This window comes from Bos taurus, chromosome 12 (assembly GCF_002263795.3).
Source record: "Bos taurus isolate L1 Dominette 01449 registration number 42190680 breed Hereford chromosome 12, ARS-UCD2.0, whole genome shotgun sequence".
Lineage (NCBI taxonomy): Eukaryota > Metazoa > Chordata > Mammalia > Artiodactyla > Bovidae > Bos > Bos taurus.
Window position 1 is genome coordinate 72,402,648 of NC_037339.1, and position 14,548 is coordinate 72,417,195.

Consider the following 14,548-nt stretch of genomic DNA (forward strand, 5'->3'; position numbering starts at 1 on the left):
TCTCAAGAGTCTTCTCCAATACCACAGTTCAAAAGCATCAATTCTTCGGTGCTCAGCTTCCTTTATAGTCCAACTCTCATATCCACACATGACTACTGGGAAAAACCATAGCCTTGACTAGATGAACCTTTGTTGGCAAAGTAAAATAAAATAAATATTTGAAATTCTAAATGAAGATACATTATGCTCATACTAATCATATTTTGTTTAAATATGTAAATTTGTATCTTTAAGACCACATAACACAAGTCTGAAAAATCAAAACATCAACATCTTAAGATTGGTTTTATCAGACTTCTAGGGTATATCTAGCCTTTATTTACTTTTCAAATTCATATGCACTGATTATGATTAAAAAAGGAGTTTGTTTTATTTTGCTTTTTAAAAGATAATGCACCCTGACAGTCAGGTGGTGAATGTGGACCTTAAAATGAGGGATTGAGCCATGAAACACTTCAAGAGTAGAGTCTTCAGGGCTTGACAGCATGCTGGACTCAGGGAAAGCTGGAAGTAAGGTGGACAGTTGTACCTATGAACGTGGGAAAGAAGTAGAGTGAGGAAGTCAGAGGCCATGGCTGTTTAATGTGGGGCATCAGATGTTGATCATGTTGAGTTTGATGTGTGAAGAGAGATCCAGGAGGAAGTGTCTAACAAGTTGGTGTGGTCATCAGAGATGAACCCTGGCATGGTTCCCTGCACATTCACAAACCTGGGATTCATAGCTTCATTTTATTGGACATCAGTTTAATTTCAAAAAGCGGTATCATTTTCCCATGATATCTTGCTGAAGATACAACAGCTCCTGACTTCCTGTCTTACACTTACCACTCTGATCCAAGTGGTAGGAAAAACAGAAAGAGCTGTTGTGAAGCAGCTAAAATAAGATTTTTTCTAAGTGTCTTTGGTGTTAGGAATGTAAACTTACTGATACTGGTGACACTTTCCTTGTGGAATTGGTAAAACCCACGGGTGACCCAAATAAGACATTCAGACTATATTAATAGGTTTAATGATTTAACTGTAGAAATAGCCAGAGGAAGGTGTATTTTTTTCTCTTTGAGTTGCCTTTTTAGGAGGGGTTGTGTAGCCACATAGCATGTGGGATCTTAGTTCCCTACCAGGGATTGGACCCATGTCCCCTGCAGTGGAAGCTCAGAATCTTAACCACTGGACTGCCTGTGAAGTCCCTTGTTTCTTATTATTCTCCTCACTGGAGTTTGGAGCTCACAGTCCTGTGGTCATGAGTGGCCCTCAATGCTCCTACATATCTCAGCCCATTTATCCAAAGTCTACAAATGTTCCCATTTGCACAGATGGATCAGTGTCAGTAGAGCTCATAATATGGGAACATACACACATTCTCATGGATACAGTTGTCACCTGTGTCTTAACGTGTGTTGATTTATGTATAAGAACACCCAGAAAGACAGACATGCATTTTTATTGTGCTTCACAGGTAATGCTTCTTCTTTTCTTTTTCTTTTTTTTTTTTTTTTAACAAACTAAACATTTATGACAACTCAGTGTTGAACAAGTACATTGGTACCATTTTCCCTACAGTATTTGCTAACTTCATGTCTCTGTCACCTTTTGGTAATTCTCACAATATTTCAAGCCATTTTATTATTATTATATTTGTTTTTCTGATCTATGATCAGTGTTTTTTAATGTTACTACCCAATAAAGGCTTAGATGACATTTAGCATTCTTTTAGAAATCAAATACCCAGCTGTGGATGTGACTGGTAATAGAAGCAAGGTCCGATGCTGTAAGAGCAATATTGCATAGGAACCTGGAATGTCAGGTCCATGAATCAAGCAAATTGGAAGTGGTCAAACAAGAGATGGCAAGAGTGAACGTCGACATTCTAGGAATCAGCGAACTGAAATGGACTGGAATGGGTGAATTTAACTCAGATGACCATTATATCTACTACTGCGGGCAGGAATCCCTCAGAAGAAATGGAGTAGCCATCATGGTTAACAAAAGAGTCCAAAATGCAGTACTTGGATGCAATCTCAAAAACAACAGAATGATCTCTGTTCGTTTCTGAGGCAAACCATTCAATATCACAGTAATCCAAGTCTATGCCCTAACCAGTAACACTGACGAGGCTGAAGTTGAATGGTTCTATGAAGACCTACAAGACCTTTTAGAACTAACACCCAAAAAAGATGTCCTTTTCATTATAGGGGAGTGGAATGAAAAAGTAGGAAGTCAAGAAACACCTGGAGTAACAGGCAAATTTGGCCTTGGAATATGGAATGAAGCAGGGCAAAGACTAACAGACTTTTGCCAAGAAAATGCACTGGTCATAGCAAACACCCTCTTCCAACAACACAAGGGAAGACTCTATACATGGACTTCACCAGACGGTCAACACCAAAATCAGATTGACTATATTCTTTGCAGTGAAAGATGGAGAACCTCTATACAGTCAGCAAAAACAAGACCAGGAGCTGACTGTGGCTTAGACCATGAACTCCTTATTGCCAAATTCAGACTTAAATTGAAGAAAGTAGGGAAAACCATTAGACCATTCAGGTATAACCTAAATCAAATCCCTTATGATTATATAGTGGAAGTGAGAAATAGATTTAAGGGCCTAGATCTGATAGACAGAGTGACTGATGAACTATGGAATGAGGTTCATGACATTGTACAGGAGACAGGGATCAAGACCATCCCCATGAAAAAGAAATACAAAAAGCAAAATGGCTGTCTGGGGAGGCCTTACAAATAGCTGTGAAAAGAAGAGAAGCGAAAAGCAAAGGAGAAAAGGAAAGATATAAACATCTGAGTGCAGAGTTCCAAAGACTAGCAAGAAGAGATAAGAAAGCCTTCTTCAGCGATCAATGCAAAGAAATAAAGGAAAACAACAGAATGGGAAAGACTAGAGATCTCTTCAAGAAAATCAAAGATACCAAAGGAACATTTCATGCAAAGATGGGCTCGATAAAGGACAGAACTGGTATGGACTTAACAGAAGCAGAAGATATTAAGAAGAGATGGCAAGAATACACAGAGGAACTGTACAAAAAGATCTTCACAACCCAGATAATCACGATGGTGTGATCACTCACCTAGAGCCAGACATTCTGGAACGTGAAGTCAAGTGGGCCTTTGAAAGCATCACTATGAACAAAGCTAGTGGAGGTGATGGAATTACAGTTGAGCTATTCCAAATCCTGAAAGATGATGCTGTGAAAGTGCTGCACTCAATATGTCAGCAAATTTGGGAAACTCAGGAGTGCCCACAGGACTGGAAAAGGTCAGTTTTCATTCCAATCCCAAAGAAAGACAATGCCAAGGAATGCTCCAACTACCACACAATTGCACTCATCTCACACGCTAGTAAAGTAATGCTCAAAATTCTCCAAGCCAGGCTTCAGCAATATGTGAACCGTGAATTTCCAGATGTTCAAGCTGGTTTTAGAAAAGGCAGAGGAACCAGAGATCAAATTACCAACATCTGCTGGATCATCGAAAAAACAAGAGAGTTCCAGAAAAACATCTATTTCTGCTTTATTGACTATACCAAAGCCTTTGACTGTGTGGATCACAATAAACTGTGGGAAATTCTTCAAGAGATGGGAATACCAGACCCCCTGACCTGCCTCTTGAGAAATTTGTATGCAGGTCAGGAAGCAACAGTTAGAACTGGACATGGAACAACAGACTGGTTCCAAATAAGAAAAGGAGTACGTCAAGGCTGTATATTGTCACCGTGCTTATTTAACTTATATGCAGGGTACATCATGAGAAATGCTGGACTGGAAGAAACACAAGCTGGAATCAAGATTTCTCGGAGAAATATCAACAACCTCAGATATGCAGATGACACCACCCTTATAGCAGAAAGTGAAGAGGAACTAAAAAGCCTCTTGATGAAAGTGAAAGTGAAGAGTGAAAAAGTTGGCTTAAAGCTCAACATTCAGAAAACAAAGATCATGGCATCCGGCCCCATCACTTCATGGGAAATAGATGGGGAAACAGTGGAAACAGTGTCAGACTTTATTTTTTGGGGCTCCAAAATCACTGCAGATGGTGACTGCCACCATGAAATTAAAAGACACTTACTCCTTGGAAGGAAAGTTATGACCAACCTAGATAGCATATTCAAAAGCAGAGACATAACTTTGCCAGCAAAGTTCCGTCTAGTCAAGGCTATGGTTTTTCCTGTGGTCATGTATGGATGTGAGAGTTGGACTGTGAAGAAGGCTGAGTGCCGCAGAATTGATGCTTTTGAACTGTGGTGTTGGAGAAGACTCTTGAGAGTCCCTTGGACTGCAAGGAGATCCAACCCATCCATTCTGAAGGAGATCAGCCATGGGATTTCTTTGGAAGGAATGATGCTAAAGCTGAAACTCCAGTACTTTGGCCACCTCATGCGAAGAGTTGACTCATTGGAAAAGACTCTGATGCTGGGAGGGATTGAGGGCAGGAGGAGAATGGGACGACAGAGGATGAGATAGCTGGATGGCATTACTGACTCGATGAACGTGAATCTCAGTAAACTCCAGGAGTTGGTGTTGGACAGGGAGGCCTGGCGTGCTGCGATTCATGGGGTGGCAAATACTCAGACACGACTGAGCGACTGATCTGATCTGATTTGAAAATTAAGGTATGGATATTGTTTTTCATGCATAATACTGTTGTGCACTAAGTAAACTAAAATATAATATAAACATAACTTCTTACAAAATAATTTTTTTTATTTATCTTTGGCTGGGCTAGGTCTTCGTTGCTGCTCTAGTTTTTCCTCTAGTTGCAATGAATGAGGGGTCACTAGTTGCAGTGAGCAGCTCTCTAGTTGCAGTGCCCAGGCTTCTCACTGCGGTGGCTTCTCTTGTTGTGGCTCCCGGGTCTAGGGCGTGTGGGCTTCAGTAATTGTGGAGCACTGGCTTAGTTGCTCTATAGTATGTGGGATCTTCCCAGATTAGAGATTGAACCCATGTCTGCTGCACTGATATTTATTAGTTGCTCAGTCATGTCCAACTCCTTTGTGACCCCATGGATTATAGCCTGCCAGGCTCCTCTGTCCATGGAATTCTCCAGGCAAGAATACTGGAGTGTGTTGCTGTTTCCTTTTCTGGGGGATCTTCCCAATTAGGAGATCAAACCTGAGTCAGCTGCATTGACAAGTGTGTTCTTTACAACTGAGCCACCAGAAAAGCCCCAATCTTATCATTAGTGCACTGAATTTCTCTCTGCTTTGATTTTAATGACTAGACTGACACTTGACATGTATCTTTCCAAGGCGCAATTGCAAGTATTAATTTGTTTGTAAAATACCTTTTGAACTGCTCCAGTGAAAGGTCCCATATAAGTAGCAAATGTTGTGTTGATGTTGACTTCATTATATGCATTTTGTCTACTGTCCTCTGTCTTATAAGACTCTGAGATCTGAATTTTATAATTTTAAGATGTTTTCTTTCAAGATAGAATATAATTAAGATACTTAATATTAGGAAGTTTTTTAGTTTTTCTACCAAAGAATAATTCCTCTTAAATAATTAGGCCCTTGAAAAATTGAATACTTTTTTATGTATAATATTTCTGACTTTACTTGTTGATATCTCCATAAAATTAGTCACATAATTCTCCAGGTCAACTTACTCAGGCTGTAGGAATAAAGCTAATTTAAAGGCTGACTTCTTATGGACCACTTAGGAGATTGCTGGCTTTTCACTGCCAGCAGATTGTCATTTTTAACTCTTCTTGGGACTCGGGGGTTCTCAACCAGGGGATGGTTGTCAATGTCTGAAATTTTTGGTTGCCACAGTTTATTTAGGGGGTGCTACTGGTATCTAGTGGATTGAGTTCAAGGCTACTGCTAAACATCCTACAATACACAGGACAAGCCCACTTCCCCCAAGAATGAATTATCTGGCCCATAATGTCAACAGTGCCATGACTGAGGAACTTAAAAACTAGTCTTTATATAGAACTTTTAAAATTCGTCATTAATAACCAGCATTTCTCCCAGGTTTGTTGCATTTTGTTGATTCTTACTCTCTCCTGGATCTCTTTACAGCTTGGCATTGTAGGAAGAACAGGGGCTGGAAAAAGTTCCCTCATCGCTGCCCTTTTTAGACTGTCAGAACCTGAAGGTGATGTTTGGATTGATGGGCTCTACACAAACAATATTGGACTTCATGATTTAAGGAAGAAAATGTCAGTTGCACCTCAGGTATGCACTCACATGTTCTTTTCATAAGCCACCTAAGTTTACCTATTTTTTATTTTTATATTTTTCAAATTAAACAAAAGGGTTAATCATTTTTACCCCTCAGTTCAGTTCAGTCCAGTTGCTCAGTCGTGTCCGACTCTTTGTGACCCCATGAATCGCAGCATGCAAGGGCCCCCTGTCCATCACCAACTCCTGGAGTTCACTCAAACTCATGTCCATTGAGTCGGTGAAGCCTTCCAGCCATCTCATCCTCTGTCGTGCCCTTCTCCTCCTGCCTCCAATCCTTCCCAGCATCAGGGTCTTTTCCAATGAGTCAGCTCTTCACATGAGGTGGCCAAAATATTGGAGTTTCAGCTTTAGCATCATTCCTTCCAGTGAATACCCAGGACTGATCTCCTTCAGAATGGACTGATTGGATCCCCTTGCAGTCCAAGGGACTCTCAAGAGTCTTCTCCAACACCACAGTTCAAAAGCATCAATTCTTCAGTGCTCAGCTTTCTTCACAGTCCAACTCTCACATCCATACATGACCACAGGAAAAACCTTAGCTTTGACTAGATGGACCTTTGTTGGCAAAGTAATGTCTCTGCTTTTGAACATGCTATCTAGGTTGGTCATAACTTTCCTTCCAAGGAGTAAGTGTCTTTTAATTTCATGGCTGCAATCACCATCTGTGGTGATTTTGGGGCCCCCAAAAGTAAAGTCTGACAGTTTCCACTGTTTCCCCATTTATTTCCCATGAAGTGATGGGGCCGGATGCCATGATCTTCGTTTTCTGAATGTTGAGCTTTAAGCCAACTTTTTCACTCTTCACTTTCACTTTCGTCAAGAGGCTTTTTAGTTCCTCTTCACTTTCTGCCAGAAGGGTGGTGTCATCTGCATATCTGAGGTTATTGATATTTCTCCGAGAAATCTTGATTCCAGCTTGTGCTTCATTCAGCCCAGCATTTCTCATGATGTATGCTGCATAGAAGTTAAATAAGTAGGGTGACAATATACAGACTTGACATATTCCTTTTCCTATTTGGAACCAGTCTGTTGTTCCATGTCCAGTTCTAACTGTTGCTTCCTGACCTGCATACAGGTTTCTCAAGAGGCAGATCAGGTGGTCTGGTTTTTCCATCTCTTTCAGACTTTTCCACAGTTAATTGTGATCCACACAGTCAAAGGCTTTGGAATAGTCAATAAAGAAGAAATAGATGTTTTTCTGGAACTCTCTTGCTTTTTCCATGATCCAAATGATGTTGGCAATTTGATCTCTGGTTCCTCTGCCTTTTCTAAAACCAGCTTGAACATCTAGAAGTTCATGGTTCATGTATTGCTGAAGCCTGGCTTGGAGAATTTTGAGCATTACTTTACTAGCGTGTGAGATGAGTACAATTGTGCAGTAGTTTGAGAATTCCTTGGCATTGCCTTTCTTTGGGATTGGAATGAAAACTGACCTTTTCCAGTCCTGTGGCCACTGCTGAGTTTTCCAAATTTGCTGACATATTGAGTGCAGCACTTTCACAGCATCATCTTTCAGGATTTGAAAGAGCTCAACTGGAATTCCATCACCTCCACTAGCTTTGTTCATAGTGATGCTTTCTAAGGCCCACTTGACTTCACGTTCCAGGATGTCTGGCTCTAGGTGAGTGATCACACCATCGTGATTATCTGGGTTGTGAAGATCTTTTTTGTACAGTTCTTCTGTGTATTCTTGCCACCTCTTCTTAATATCTTCCAATTCTGTTAAGTCCATACCAGTTCTGTCCTTTATCGAACCCATCTTTGCATGAAATGTTCCCTTGGTATCTCTAATTTTCTTGAAGAGATCTCTAGTCTTTCCCATTCTGTTGTTTTCCTCTATTTCTTTGCATTGATCACTGAGGAAAGCTTTCTTATCTCTCCTTGCTCTTCTTTGGAACTCTGCATTCAAATGGGAATATATTTCCTTTTCTCCTTTGCTTTTCACTTGTCTTCTTTTCACAGCTATATGTAAGGCCTCTTCACACAGCGATTTTGCTTTTTTGCATTTTTTTTCCTTGGGGACGGTCTTGATCCCTGTCTCCTGTACAATGTCACAAACCACCTTCCATAGTTCATCAGGCACTCCATACTTTAGTGAATATTTACTGAGCAATTACCATCCTCCAGGTATACTGTTGTTGTTCAGTTGCCCAGTTGTGTCTGACACTTCGCGACCCCATGGACCTCACCATCTCCCCAGAGTTTGCCCAAGTTCATGTCTACTTCATATGGTGATGCCATCCAGCCATTTCAACCTCTGTTGCCCTCTTCTTCTTCTGCATTCAGTCTTTCCCATCAGGGTCTTTTCCAATGAGTCAGCTATTTGCATCAGGTGACCAAATTATTGGAGTTCAGCTTCAGCATCAGTCCTTCCAATGAGTATTAAGGGGTGATTTCCTCTAAGATTGACTGGTGTAAACTCCTTGCTGTCCAAAGGACTCTCAAGAGTCCTCTCCAGCATCACAGTTTGAACGCATCAGTTCTTTGGTGCTCTGCTTTCTTTATGGTACAGCTCTGACAACCATTCATGACCACTGGAAAGACCATAACTTTGACTATATAGACCTTTGTCAGCAAAGTGATGTTTTTGCTTTTTAATACACTGTCCAGATTTGTCATAGCTTTTTTGCCAAGAAGCAGTCGTCTTCTAGTTTCATGGCTGCAGTCACCATCCATAGTGACTTTAGAGCCTAAGAAGAGGAAATCTGTCACTGCTTCCAGCTTTTCCCTTTCTATAGGCCATGAAGTGATGGGGCTGGAAGTCATGATCTTAGTTTTATTAATATTTAGTTTTAAGCTGGCCATTTCACTCTTCTCCTTCACCCTCATCAAGAGGTTCTTTAGTTCCTCTTCTCTTTCTGCCATTAGAGTGGTATCATCCACATATCTGAAGTTGTTGATGTTTCTCCTGCCAGTCTTGATTCCAGCTTGTAACTCATCCAGCCCAGCATTTCTCATGATGTTCTCAGCAAATAAGTTTAATAAAAAGGGTGACAATAAACAGCCTTTTTGTACTTCTTTTTCAATCCTGAACCAGTCAGTTGTTCCATGCAGTGTTCTAACTGTTGCTTCTCGCCCCACATACAGGTTTCTTAAGAGACAAGTAAGATGACCTGGTATTCCCATCTCTTTAAGAGTTTTCCACAATTTGTTATGATCTACACAGTCAAAGTTTTTGTATAGTCAATGAAACAGAGGTAGATGTTTTCTGGATTTCCTTTGCTTTCTCTAAGATGCAGCGAATATTGGCAATTTGATCTCTTGTTCTTCTGCCTTTTCTAAACCCAGCTTGGACATCTGGAAGTTCTTGGTTCATGTAATGCTTCAGCCCAGCATGCGGAATTTTGAGCCTAACCTTATTAGCATGTAAGATGAGTGCAATTGTCTAGTAGTTTGAATATTCTTTAGTACTCCCCTTCTTGGGTATTGGGATGAGAATCGACCTTTTCCAGTCCTGTGGCCAGTGCTGAGTTTTCCAAATTTGCTCACATACTGAGTGCAGCACTTTGATAGCATGATCTTTTAGGATTTTAATAGCTGTACTGGAATTCCCTTGCCTCCACTAGCTTTGTGCATGCCAAGTTGCTTCAGTCATGGCTGACTCTGCAGATCCTATGGCCCATAGCCCCCCAGGCTATGGTCCATGGGATTCTCCAGGCAAGAATTCTGGAGAGGATTGCCATGCCCTCCTCCAGAAGATCTTCCCAACCCAGGGATCAAACCCACATCTCTTATGTCTTCTGCATTGGAAGGTGGATACTTGACCACTATCGCCACCTGGGAAGGCCAACTTTGTTGGTAGTGATGCCTTCTAAGGCCTACTTGACTTCACACTCCAGAATGTCTGGCTCTGGGAGAGTGATGACAGCATGGTGGTTATCTGTGTTATTAAGGTCCTTTCTGTACAGTTCTTCTGTGTATTCTTTTCATCTCTTCTTCATCTCTTCTGGTTCAGTTAGGCCTTTACCATTTCTGTCCTTGATTGTGTCCAGGTATATAGCCAAGGGCAGTGGAGGCCAGGCGTCCTGATCTGTCATCCTGCCCTCTGTTTTGACAGATTTGCTTTTTTTTTTTTTTTTTGAGGTTTTATTTTTATACTCCATAATCATCTGCCTATCAAACAAAGCTCAGAAAAACACCCTCTTGAGATGGGAAACAGAGAAGAGATGAGACACAAAGAGCCAGGCAAATGTGCTTCCTGGAATGTGGGTGTAATGTGCCCTGAAATGCCTGTTTATTAGCAAGCATTTCAGCATGGCACCCAAAGGGAAGGAGAACATGGGCTTGGGCCTTATGACTGAGTACAGCTGTTGCTATCTACCGGTGGCCTCTAAAATACCTGGAATTACTCTAAGCACTCTTGTTTTGTCTAATTAATTTATTTTTAATTGAAGGATAATTGCTTTATAATATCGTTTTGGCTTCTGCCATGTATCAACATGGATCAGCCATAGGTATATATATATGTCCCTTCCCCCTTGAACCTCCTTCCTACCTCGTCCCACCCCTCTAGGTTATCACAGAGCACCAAATTTGAGTTCTCTGTATCATACAGTAAATTTCCACTGGCTGTCTAATTTTACATGTGGTAATGCATATGTCTAAGTACTTTTGAAACCAAGATACAGCTTTTCAGACTACAGTGAAATGCTGCCTCATACCCCTTAAGACATCTATTGTCAAAAAAGAAAAATGAAAGAGAGAAAGAAAGAAAATGGGTTGGCAGTATTGGCAAGGATGTAGAGAAATTAGAATCCTTGTTCATTGCTGGTAGAAATGTAAGATAGTGAAGCCACTGTGGAAAACAAGTTGGTCAGTTCTCAAAAAAGTTAAAGATAGAATTATTATATGATCTAGCAATTCTACTTTAGAGTATAGACCCAAAAAAATTGAAAGAAAGATCTTGAAGTGAAACCTGCACTTGCATGTTCATAGCAGCATTATTCTCAGTAGCAAAAAGATGGAGGCACCTAAAGGTCCATTGACAGATGAATCAATAAATGTGATGTATGTATTATTTAGCATTAGAAAGGAAGGAAATTCTGACTTGTGCTACAACACAGATGAACCTAGAGGTAATTAAGTGAAATAAGCCAGTCACAGAGGACAAATATTGTATGATTCCACTAATGTGAGGTACCTAGAGTACTAAATTCATGAGGACAGGAATTAGAATGGTGGGTTCCATGAGCTGCTGGGAGTGGGGAGTTGTTGTTTAATGTCTAAAGAGTTTCAGTTTTGAAAGACGAAAGGAGTTCTGTGGCTGGATGGTGGTGATAGCTGTGCAACATTGTAAATGTACTTAATACCTCTGAATTGTGCACTTACAGCTGGTCAAGCTAGTAAATTTCATATGTATTTTACCACAATTTAAAAAAATTTTAAAGGTATCCCTTTCAGGAAAAATGGGAAGAACTTTTTAGCATGTTCAGTCTCCATATTTAAAGATTTTCTCTGGCTATTTAATTCATGACTTGTGGTTACAGTAGAAAATAAAGGAGTTTAGATTCCCAAGTTTTACGTTTTGATGGTACTCATCTCTGAAATGTCCAAGTGAGATTATTTAGTAGAAATAAAGGGCATGTCTGTAGAGTCCTTTAATTTCCTTTGATGCAAAGCTTTCGAAACATGCCCTGCCTTATTTTTAAAGCTACTTAATTAGAATTGTATGCTGGTGTACATAAAATAACTCTATAGATAAAGAAATAATGTTAGAAGATCCTTGGCTCTGCCAATAATGTTTGGAAGCACATCTGAGCAAAGACTAAAGATACCTTTAGTCTTTCATACCATCATATGTAAGATAGTAGTCTTCCATACCATCAACATAGTTTGGTTCTGTTCTGTTCTGTTGCTTTTCACCCTTCCTTTGAGCATGTTCAACATACACACTCCAGAGAGCATCCTTAGAAAATAGTGCCAAACATTGTATACATGTAGATTCCTCTCTATATGCCTTTGCCTCTAAGGTACAATATTGGTTGATAAAAGAGGGAATATCTGTAGAGAACTAGCAATGTGCAAAGTTCCCAGGAAATCATTCCAGAGGCAGCCAGGGATAGAATATTTGTGTAGACCGAGTATCAGTGTGGCCCACAGTTTTATTCCTGCTCTGCCTCAAAGGACTGTGGGGCCTTGATGACATTACTCAGCTTCCAGACTTCAGTGTCCTCATCTTTAAACCAGGTCTGGGAATCATTGCCACACAGATTTGTTGTGAAAATGTATCTGGGCTTCCCAAGTGGTGCTAGTGGTACAGGACATGCCTGACAATGCAGGAGACATAAGAGATGCAGGTTCAATCCCTGGGTCAGGAAGATCTGCTGGAGGAGTGCATGGCAACTTGCTCCAGTATTCTTGACTGGAAAATCCCTTGGACAGAGGAGCCTGGTGGGCTATGAATCCATGGGGTAGCAAAGAGTCTGACACGACTGAAGCGACTTAGCACACACAACTGGGTGAGATAAGGTTTGTGCCCATGTCTGGTTCTTGGGAATGCTCAGTCATCAGGAACTGTTATTATTCTTAATGATTGGGGTACTGGCCTTTGGATATTATTTCTGCTTAACTAAAAAGAGTAATACTTTCCGGAATGACTTTACTCTTTAATTTCTCTTATGTGTTCATGGTGCTTGGTGATTTTCTTTATATTTATTGTTTACAATATAAATTGTTTGTATAAATATAAATAGTAGAGCAAAGAAACAAAAATCAAAAAAAAAAAAACAACACAATAGGAATTTGTGGGAAGGAATAACAGAGAAATGTATCTAATGTTTCCACCAAAAGCAAAAAGAGAGAATAACACTTTCTTGTACTTTGATTTCATTTTCCCCTCCCAGCAGCTTCTTTCCTGACCACCGTCTTGTACACATTGTTACTTACCAGTCCTCCACCAAGACCTCGGGCCTTTTTTCTCAGCCCTCCCACACTCTTGGCTATTTTCTTCCTCTCCTTGAGCATCTCCTTGAGGATACAGAAATATAGCTCTCATTTCTGCTCCTCTGTGCTTATTACAGTCCCTGACAAGTTACTGACAAGCACTTACAAGAATTCCTAACATTTGTGGAATCATTAACATGTTTTAACCCTTATCCTGCCATTTCCTGCTTAATCCTCACAATTCTGTAGTTATCCTTACCTAACAGACAGGACTGAGTGACTTTACTTTCACTTTTTATTTTCATGCATTGGAGAAGGAAATGGCAACCCACTCCAGTGTTCTTGCCTGGAAAATCCCAGGGACGGGGGAGCCTGGTGGACTGCCATCTATGGGGTTGCACAGAGTCAGACACGACTGAAGTGACTTAGCAGCAGCAACAGATTTAAAAACTGAGGCCCTGGGAGCTTGTCCCACTTACCAAGTAAGGGGCAGAGCCAGGAGTCAGATTTTGTGTGTGTCTGATTATTTTTTCACAGTGTTTCAATTATATAGCAAAATAGTAGTGTGTATTTCTTAAACACAGATTTTTAACTTATCCTTCTCCTCCACTCTCCTCTTTGGTAACAATTAGTTTGCTTTCTATATTTGTTAATCTGTTTCTGTGTTGTAAATAAGTTCATTTCTGTCATTTTTTAAGATTCCACATGTAAGTGATCTCATATGATATTTTTCTTTCTCTGCCTGACTTATTTCACTTAGTCTTATAATCTCTAGGTTCATCTATGTTGCTGCAAATGGTAATTTTCATTTTTTATGGCTGAATAATATTCCTCTGTGTGTGTGTGTGTGTGTGTGTGTGTGTGTGTGTGTGTGTGTGTATACATCAAATCTTTATCCATTCATCTGTCCATGGACACATCTTGGCTATAGTAAATAGAGCAGTTGTGAAAACTGCAGTGCATGTATCTTCTTGAATTATGGTTTTTATGTTTTCCAGTTATTTCCTGAGGAGGGGAATTGCTGGATCACCCAGTAACTCTTTTTCAATTTCTTAAGGAACCTCCATATTGTTTTCTATAACAGCTGTACCGATTTACATTCCCACCAACAGTGTGGGAGGGTCCCCTTTCTTTCACACCCTCTCCAGCATTTATTATTTGTAGACATTAAATGATGGTCATTCTAACCAGTGTGAGGTGATACTTCATTGTAGTTTTGATCTGCATTTCCCTAATAATTAGTGACTATAAAGAAAACTCAGCATAGAATTGATGCTTTTGAACTGCGGTGTTCAAGAATACTCTTAAGAGTCCCTTGGACTGCAAGGAGATCAAACCAGTCAATCCTAAAGGAAATCAATCCTGAATATTCATTGGAAGGACTGATGCTGAAGCTGAAGTTCCAATACATTGGCCTCCTGATGCAAAGAACTGACTCCTTAGAAAAGACCCTGATGTTGGGAA

At 40.3% G+C, this 14,548-nt stretch overlaps 1 protein-coding gene across 1 annotated transcript in view; it reads left to right on the forward strand.

Moving 5' to 3' along the window:
• Nucleotides 1-485: 485 nt before the first annotated feature.
• LOC112449072 (ATP-binding cassette sub-family C member 4-like) overlaps nt 486-14,548 on the forward strand; it is a 42,960-nt gene continuing 28,897 nt past the window's right edge. The window contains exons 1-2 of the mRNA XM_025000156.2: nt 486-548; nt 5,990-6,193. Of these exons, the coding sequence (XP_024855924.2) occupies nt 486-548; nt 5,990-6,193 (267 nt within the window). The remainder of the gene's footprint in view (nt 549-5,989; nt 6,194-14,548) is intronic.